Source organism: Centroberyx affinis, unplaced genomic scaffold, assembly GCF_046629955.1.
Source record: "Centroberyx affinis isolate AG114_WGS23_722 - 3 ecotype Tasmania unplaced genomic scaffold, CSIRO-AGI_Caff_v1 ptg004026l_1, whole genome shotgun sequence".
Lineage (NCBI taxonomy): Eukaryota > Metazoa > Chordata > Actinopteri > Beryciformes > Berycidae > Centroberyx > Centroberyx affinis.
In genome coordinates this window covers 121,933-130,872 of record NW_027281827.1, presented here as the reverse complement: position 1 = coordinate 130,872, position 8,940 = coordinate 121,933, and the positions used below count along the sequence as shown (strand labels likewise).

Genomic DNA, 8,940 nt, shown 5'->3' with positions numbered 1-8,940 from the left:
CTATAAATAAATATAAATCATCTCTCTCCCACCGTCTTTTTCCTGTCCAATTTCTCTGTTGACTTCCATAGCAAAAATGGGCTGGAAAAACACTGAAACTGGACCTTCTGTATTTTCAGTCATAGTGACTGGAAAGGGATGATTCATATTTTCTCTGAAACTTCAAGACTCTAATGTCGTCCATAAATGAAGTGTATATCCCATACCATGCTCAAGTATTCTGGTGGAGAGTCCACAAAAAAAGAAAGATAAGTGAAAGATCCACTAAATACAATCTAAATATGATGTCAGAGTAACAGATTATAAGAAATCTTCTTGAGCCATTTTTTTCCTGGTGTGGCAAATTAGTCCAAATGAAACAAAGGGGGTGAATACTTACGCAAAATAGATTTCTCTGTTATTTTAATTTAACATCAATTTCTACACATTTATTATCACTTTAATATAACAGTGTTTTGCATAGAATTCAGACAAAAAAAATCCTGAATAAATGTATATATAAATAACTTAAATATACCGTCAAATATACTGTACATGAATTGTTTCCTTTTTATTATGTATTTTTCTATATCCCAAATCAAATCAAATCAACCAAACCATAGAGTTTAGAACAAGCTAAGGTTCTGCAGACTATGTTAACCAAGATTAATACACCAACAATAGCATCCTTGTTCACCATGGCCAGCCCAGCTTGACCTCTGACCCCTGAGAAATGAAACATTGTCCATGTACTCTGTAATCAGTGGGGATGTGATGTGTAAACGCACTTTGTCACGTGATTTAAGAGGCTGACAATGTTCTTGTTTGTTTGTTTACGGTAATTATACTAATGTCTCAGAATGAATGTGGTAATTATTTATTGATGGTAAAATGATACACATAGCACCTTTATATGTAGGGATCACAGAAATGTTCTATCCTCAGTAAGGAGGCATCGATAAAGGTTGCAAACCCCTGCTGTATCCCAGTGACTTCAGAATGGGAGGGTGCAGAGAGGGAAACGTCTTATTACCTGCCAGAGTTATACACTGCAAGCCTTTTTTTTGTTTTTCATCGTGATTCGCAGAAATCCTTTATTTCAAAGGATGAAAATAATACATTTCAAACAAGCAGTCAAAGGACATGGTTCAAAATGTCATCGTAACATCTACATCTTGTCCTGTTAGCATGTTAAAAGACCTGTGGCTAAGCAAAAGACAAAATTAAACTCCAACGTTATATAGCCTAGTTAACAAGTCTCAGTAGTATGGCACCATTTTCAGACTGTCGTAAGAGTCCAACTGCTTTGTGACAGGAGAGTATTATTTACAATGTACAATAAAAACTGAGTCAACACAGGAGTTCGATGAGCAGCAGTGTGTTTTAAAAATAGTGCTTGAAACAAGTGAATTGACGTAAAACTATGTACATACCTGTATTTGTCAAAACAAAGCTTGTTTGCCTTTATATACACATCTTTTTTTTTTTTTACCACATTGTTAATAGGTCACATCAATCATATTAAATATATCAAACATTTCTGTTGTAGAAAAAAAGAAAGGGAAAAGAAACGAGTCGATTCTGATGACATGTAACCACTTGTGTATCACATTTCAACGCAAAACATAGAATAACAATAACATTAATACGAATAATAAAGACATTATTTGAATAACTACATGGAAATCTCTTTTCAGCATCTTTCATGATGAAATAATTCTACTCTGCGCCGTTTCCCCAATCATTTACTATGTACATGAAACATTCAAAACTGTATCCTTCCAGAAGAGATCTTTAAAAAAAAAAAAAATCACATTTGGTTTTCAGTGTTTGCCATTCTGTAACTGCTCCAAGATCATGTGTAGACTTGTACCTGACCTGATATTACCCTGTTCATCGACCGCTGGGTCAAAATAGTATGGGAATACTTTCAAAAACTCAGTGTAATGGAGTTGGGACTGGAATGATTTCACTGATAGCAAGTGCAATTACTGCTTAGCGAAAGGATGCCAAAGTAATTCAACTTCCCATTTTGACCGAGAGAATGTGTCACACATGAACTTATAGTGTGTGCTTGGAAGAAAATCTGGGGAAAAAAAAAAAAAGTCAAGATAGCTTAATTATTGTAGGACATGAATAAATACTGAAAATTTAAATCAAGTGTCTTATGCTAATCAGTCACAGTTCAACCTTAGCACGGGTAAAAAAAAATACTCACCCAGAGGTACAAGATCATCAACAATATCAACAAAAAAAATCATTCAAGTGGAGGAAAAAAAAAACAGTAACACTAACAATTGTACTGAAGTGTATGTGCCTGTGAGGTCATCAACCCATCACCTGAAATGTACCTCGAAATAAAACTAAAAAAAAAAAATTGCAAACTGTTACAGAGTTCCCATCTTATATCAGTAACAACTACAGCATCTGCATGAAGTGGGTGCTTGAAATAAAGTGCAGGATATTTCTAGCCTTAATTTCCATATTCTATACTTTTTTCCAAACATATATGACTTAATCTCATCGTTGACAAGTTGTACAAGAAAGAAACCGCTGACGTTGAAAGATTACATTCCTGTTGCATGACTAAAAGCATTAGCGATGCTGATGTTGTGTCCATGTTGTACTTGCACTGGGTGTGGAGGGAATAGGGGGGTGTCTGTGTATGTGTGTGTGTGGGAGGGGGGGATCTTATCTTTATAAAACTCATATTTACCTCTCTGTATTACTCAAAACGGAATAAACTCAACTGCATTATTGTAAACAAAGGACTCAAATGATAATATTACTTACAATACAAAACATCAACCCCCAATCCAAAGAAAAAAAAAACTAAATAAAAAAAAAAGCATATAGGCCTACATTATTTAGCTTTGTTTTTTCGTGTTATCTAGTTGTAAAAGGCTGGTCCAGTCATTGGGTGCTTCTGGCCATAACAGTGTCCCGCTGCATTTTGTTCCTCCTTCAGTGATCGCGACTGTCAGACGGTCAGAGGTAGAAGCCGGTGGCCGGTGGGTCTGGGAGGCTGGAGAGAGTCTCAGGGCCGGGCATCTGTCCATTAGGGGGCGCTGCTCCATTCCCGTTGGGCAGAGCACAGCCTGCTGGGTAAGCACCGTTCAGGATGCAGCCATTTTCCATCTGCAAAAGTCAAGAGGAGGTCAGGGGCAAATACAGAGAGCTGCAGCGATGGGAAGTTGCTTTGTCAATGCTGGACAGAAATAAATCATTTTGTCGAACTTTGCAGATATGTGGAATTTGTCATGGGATTTCAAAATGTTAAAGATTTGTAGCCTACTTTCAGATCTAATATACAGTATTTATGTAGAGGAGCTGAACTCTGAACAGTCTGCTTAGAATTTGCACAGCATTTGCACACTGAGAACCCAGTGCAATGTGCTCTAGATCTGTAGGCCCATATATTTCTGTTTATCTTCTTTTACAGACTTCCATAGCTTCCTATCAGTGCAACCACTCAGGCTCCAACAGAGACCTCTTTCATACTGTATATAGAAAAGAGACCTATTTCCTAATGTTACTCTCATGAATGAAAAATGTACTTCCTTGCTTCTGTACCAACAACTTCAAATCAAATGCTGATCTGTTCCCTTTAATTAGACACTGTCAGTGGAATTACCAGACTAACCAGCGGAGCCCATTTTAGCATGGAGTCTCTGTCTAGGATCAAGTCACATAGAAATACTGTTGTATTTATCGGGGATGCACTAAACAAACCAAACCTTAGCCCATCCCTTCCCATCGCATCCACATACTTTCAGTATTTTGCAGCAGAAAAACACAACGAGGCAGGTGTTCCTTTTGCATGGAATTTGCTGACTGTATTTTTATTTGTATTTCCAGGCGTCACTGAAAGCTACTGTCGCCTCTCTGATCTTGTATCCCCACTCTCTGAGTCGAAGCCTGTCTCTAATATGTAATGGCTGGGGAGCAAATTTGTAGGTCAGAGAGAGAGAGAGGGAGGGAGAAAACAAGGCCTGGCAGCACAACATGTCTTTTCTCTCTCTGAATACAGACCAGTGACCCTAAAGTAACACAAGGACACAAGAAACCTATTTACCTATTACTATTAGTAGTAGAGGTTGTAACAACAGTGGTAGTAGTAGTTGTAATAGTGGTAGCAGTTGTAGTATTAGTAGCAGTAGTAGTAGTAGTAGCAGTAGTAGTAGTACTAGTATTAGCGGTAGTAGTAGTAGCAGTAGTAGTAGTACTAGTATTAGCGGTAGTAGTAGTTACAATAGTAGTAATAGTGGTAACAGTAGTAGTAGTAGTAGAACTAGTAGTACTAGTGGTAGCAGTAGTAGTATTAGCAGTAGTAGTAGTAATGGTAATGGTAGTAGTAGTACCAGCAGCAATAGTAGTAGTACTAGTAGCAGTAGTAGTAATTGTAGTAATATTAGCAGTAGTAGTAGCAGTATTTCTCTCCTTTTTTCATTAAATCCAACACAAACACAGTAAAGCAACAGGGAATAGTCCACAATGAGCCAATGGCGTGCCTCCATAACATCCTAGTCATCCCACAAGGGCCTTTTGTCTCTTCAAGTTTACTTGTTGGACTTCAAATCACCAAGAAGCTTGTGAAAGTGGTGTAAACGCCAGTGAAACCTGAACAATCATATCAATAAATGAAACAATGTAATTAAACATTGTAACTAACTTACACACACACACACACACATACACACAAAAACAGTTTGAGCTGGTTAAGATTCTGACAATTTGACAAGACGCCAGTATTCCAGCTGCCTCACCTTGCTGTGATTGGGGTCGTGAGGGATCTCTGAGGCCACCATCCCATAAGAGTCCAACTGCCGGCAGGGCTGGCCCACTCCTAGGATCTGCTCCAGAGTGGCGCTGGGGGGAGGGCACTGGGACAGGCTGGAGAGGACCTGGGCCAAGGGAGCTGGGATCTGCTCCTGCTGCCGCTTGTGGTTCATCCTCTGGCAGGATGAAACTGTGGACTCTGTCCCCTGCTGTTGCCCACTCCTCCCAAACAGGCCACCTCCATTGATAGCGTAATCCATGTTGTCAATGTCAGACATGCTGTAATCCATACAAGCGTCTAGTGAGGTGTTTGTAAGGGATGCTTGGCCGTTACTGAGGCAGGGGTTGCCGCCCAGGCTCTCGCTGAAGCTGTATTCCTGCCATTGGGATTTGCCAGCTGGATGCTCAGTGTTTGGGATGCTACACAGTCCATTGAGGTTGGCTGCCTTCTGTTTGGCATGGCACTGCTGCGGGAGCATCCTGGATTGTTGCTGCTGTTGCTGGAGGTAGTGTTGATGTGCTTGCCGCTGATGGAGCCCTCCATCTAGCTCTGAAGCCTTGCCATTGAAAAGAATCTGTTGTGTACGACAGTGTTCAACCTGTATCCCTGCGCTGGCTAGGATTCCCTGGGCTGTCCATTGTCCATTGGGGATAGGCTGATTCTGTCCCAGGAGCTCTCCGTTCACCACCGAATGAGCCAGGTGGTTGTTTTGCTGGCCCCAGTCATGCGGCACTTTCCCTGGTCGCATGTTGAGGTGCTGTTGCATCTGCTGGGACAGCTGGACAATGGGTGCCTGCCCCACAAGAGGAGGAGGCTTATGGTGAGGGAACTGAGTTTGCATATTGGTGTCAGAGGTGGGATTACTTTCAGGCAGCAATATTGTTGTTGTGGCTGTTGCAGAGGCAATAGTAGGAGGCGCCTGTCCTCCGTCCTCTGCAGTATCAGTCTTTGCCTCTAGGGAGTCATGGATATAGGAGAGGATCTCCTCGTTGGTCAGCAGGTCGTCCAAGCTGGGCACACGGTCGGGGTCCATTTCAACTCTGATCATCCGCTCGTCCAGCAACAGCAGCTCTAGGTCCTCAGCACTTAGTCCGAGGCCTTCCAGAGCTCCAAACAGCTCCCCGTTTGAACAACCCTCCTCCTCTGCCTCTACCATGCCTTGGCCTCCCAGGGAGAGGGAGTCCAGGGTGGCTAGCAGCGGGTCAAAGCTGGTGGCTGGCTCTTGGAGGCCTGGACCCACCACACCATTGCTCGTGTCCTCCCAGCCTCTGTGCAGGCTGGTGGATTCTGATTCAGAGAAGCCCATTTGGTCTCCGAAGAAGCTGCTGTGGAATGACAGTTTGGGCTCCAGGGCGGGCTGGCAGACGTACACCGACTCATCCTGACTCATCAGTGCCCCTAGGAGGGAGCTGGGATCCAGACCATCCCTGACCATCCTCTCGGTCCGACTCTTCTTGCACTTGCTGCCATTTTTCTCATGGCTGCTGTCTTTGAAGCCTGCGATGGGATGGTTGGACTGGTAGAGCAGGGCCTCACCTGTGGCATAGGTGAAGGGTAGGTGCATGGAGCGCTTACGCAAATGTTCTCCTCCCTCTTCCTCCCTAGAAAGACAGAACTGTTATCAGTAGAGCTAAACATGATGCTATGAAAGCTGTACAGCGGCCACACCAGTTAGCATAGATCGACAGACAAAACACAATGAACAAAACATGGGCATAGCCCAAGTATTTTAAGGTACGTAGGCCTTGCTTTGACCTGAATCCAGGCAAAACTACCTCCAGAAAAGTATTATCAGGGACCCAGAATGAAATAACATTATATAGACACACGTTTCCTTGTTTGTATTAGTGTTAGAAGTGCCATTTTCAGACAATTCACACGCTTATTTTGTTAGTTTACAAGGCAACATGATAGAATGGGAACGTACACAAGGGGCCTCTGAGTGGCGATGATATAGTCTGGTTTGCCGTTCTTGTAGACCAGCCTGGCATTGGCCTGGACCCACTTCCAGCGATTGTCCTTGGTGAGCAGCCTGAACACAGTCAGCCCGCTCTCCCCAGTCTTCATCACTACAAGCAGAGAACACACACACACACACACACACACACACACACACACACACACACACACAGTTTTAATGAGTGGGGTTGAATTCCAAAAGTAAAACAAGCCCACTTAAAGCGACTTATTTCAGGGCTTACAAAAGGCCACGGTGCATTAAAGCTGTACTAGGCAATTTAGCATGTTGGCAGCTCCAAATGGCACCAAGACGTTACTGTATGAAAACCTAAGCCACAAGGCACTTTTTTGTCCGCATTCTCAGATCTAGCCTCCTCTATTCTAGAGGAGGTAGACGAGGCAGAATGAGGGAAAGTGGGTACACCAAAAAGTAAATTACACCACAAAATAACTCCTGGAATACACTGAACATCACAGACTGATGATACAGTATATGACAGAGTATCCGAGGGTCCGGTGTGGAGAAGATTTCCCACTACTGACCATACTGAAACCATTATTTACTGGAACCATTTAATTTGGGCAAACAGGGTGAATCTGCAGCATCTCAATTAGTGGGGAGGTGTTGCAGCCCCACTTTGTAACATTCAGAAAAGATAAACTGACAGGTGATGGCAACTGGAATGACATTTCTCTTTTGCCCTTTGCACTGCAGTGAACTCTGAGATTGAAGAGTGGTCAGTAATGCAGCTGAACCTTTCAGTATTTTTGCCTCATTGTGTGGCTGTGTTGGTATATGGATCATCTCTGATGCTTTGCTCATGCAGTGGATTTGTGGGCCCTATCCTATCCTCTAGCAGCTCTGCGGCTTTGCTCAATCTGGTCCGTAATCCAGTAGGATTACTTGGGAAAGCTGTCTGAACTCTCTGACCAGCATCTTTGACCAGGTTGGACCAGGCCTCCTCAACTTTTTTGACAGGACCAATTCTACCATAGCAAAATGTTTCTGTCAGTATTCTGCTAGACAACAATGAAAAGAGGAACTTCAACTCTAACTAACTTCCTAGGAAGAGGCAAGTGGCCAGATTTATTGGTACAGGACTTACTTCTGACATGGTTCTCTGCGCAGTACAACATATCTGCTGCGTGGATGAACTGATATCCAGATCCTCGCACCCGTAGTTCAGCCTCTGTGTACCCCAGGACTATCTTTCCCCTGTAAAACAGGACAATGATTGATGTCCAAAACATCAATGACAGTAAAGCAAATACTTACAATCTTTCATACATACATAGTGAAGGATGTTCAAAGCCACAAAGAACACACACCCAGGGGTATAAAGCAGCACCAAAGATCCTGAATTTGGCAAGTATTTTTTTCATATGAATATAATCAGAATAATTCATACTTAATAATAATAATCATCATCATAATACTTTCTACTATTAATGCATTATTACTGCAAAATTACCCATCTCAACAAGCCATTTAGTCTAGCATTGAGCCTTGAATTCTTATTTTCCTTAGAGCAAGTGAAAAACTCCAATGCAGTTTCACCTATTTAGAGATTTTTTGTGAAGCGGGTGACAATAAAGCAGATAACTCCTCTGGTATCAAGACACTTTGATTCAAGAAAATTCTTCAACTAAATGACTCGTTAAGATTTATGCATTGTACACACATGTACAGCATGATATCTAGCAAGTATTCTGCAGGTTATCAGTACTTTGCGTCACAGGCCATGGGAGTGAAGTCCAGCTTGTGTTTGGTTCTAAAGATCATGTTCTTGGTCCTGATCTCCAGGATGGATGGCGGCTGCAGAGGAGTGGCGATGGCGAAAAGGGCGAGCTGCGAGGGCGCCTTGCCCCCGTTTTCTTGCCGCTGGTTCTGTCCGTGCAGAAACTTCAGCCTGCCCTGGAGGTTCAGAGCCTGGGAGAAAAATGAACAAAAATCATTTTAAAACCATACTAGCAGAATCCTGTCACTGGTACTTTCAGAAAAACGTATTGTTTTGTTGTTCTCATCTCAAGCTAATATCTCAAAGAATCACTCTATATATTTTCTGTGGAATATGTGGCAGCACTACAGTAGAAAAGAGGAGGGACACACGCACATCCCAATGACAATTTTGTGTGTAAAAGGAATCATGGAAAACAATGTATACTGCTTCAAATGCTACCACATATTAAATAAACTACTTTACTATTTCACTATCAATCTT

At 42.3% G+C, this 8,940-nt stretch overlaps 1 protein-coding gene across 1 annotated transcript in view; it reads right to left on the bottom strand.

Annotated features, from left to right (window-relative positions):
• Window positions 1-2,967: 2,967 nt before the first annotated feature.
• LOC139663474 (aryl hydrocarbon receptor-like) overlaps window positions 2,968-8,940 on the bottom strand; it is a 32,050-nt gene continuing 26,077 nt past the window's right edge. The window contains exons 7-11 of the mRNA XM_071542155.1: window positions 8,446-8,648; window positions 7,825-7,934; window positions 6,687-6,828; window positions 4,746-6,360; window positions 2,968-3,117 (exon numbers count right to left, since the gene is read on the bottom strand). Of these exons, the coding sequence (XP_071398256.1) occupies window positions 2,968-3,117; window positions 4,746-6,360; window positions 6,687-6,828; window positions 7,825-7,934; window positions 8,446-8,648 (2,220 nt within the window). The remainder of the gene's footprint in view (window positions 3,118-4,745; window positions 6,361-6,686; window positions 6,829-7,824; window positions 7,935-8,445; window positions 8,649-8,940) is intronic.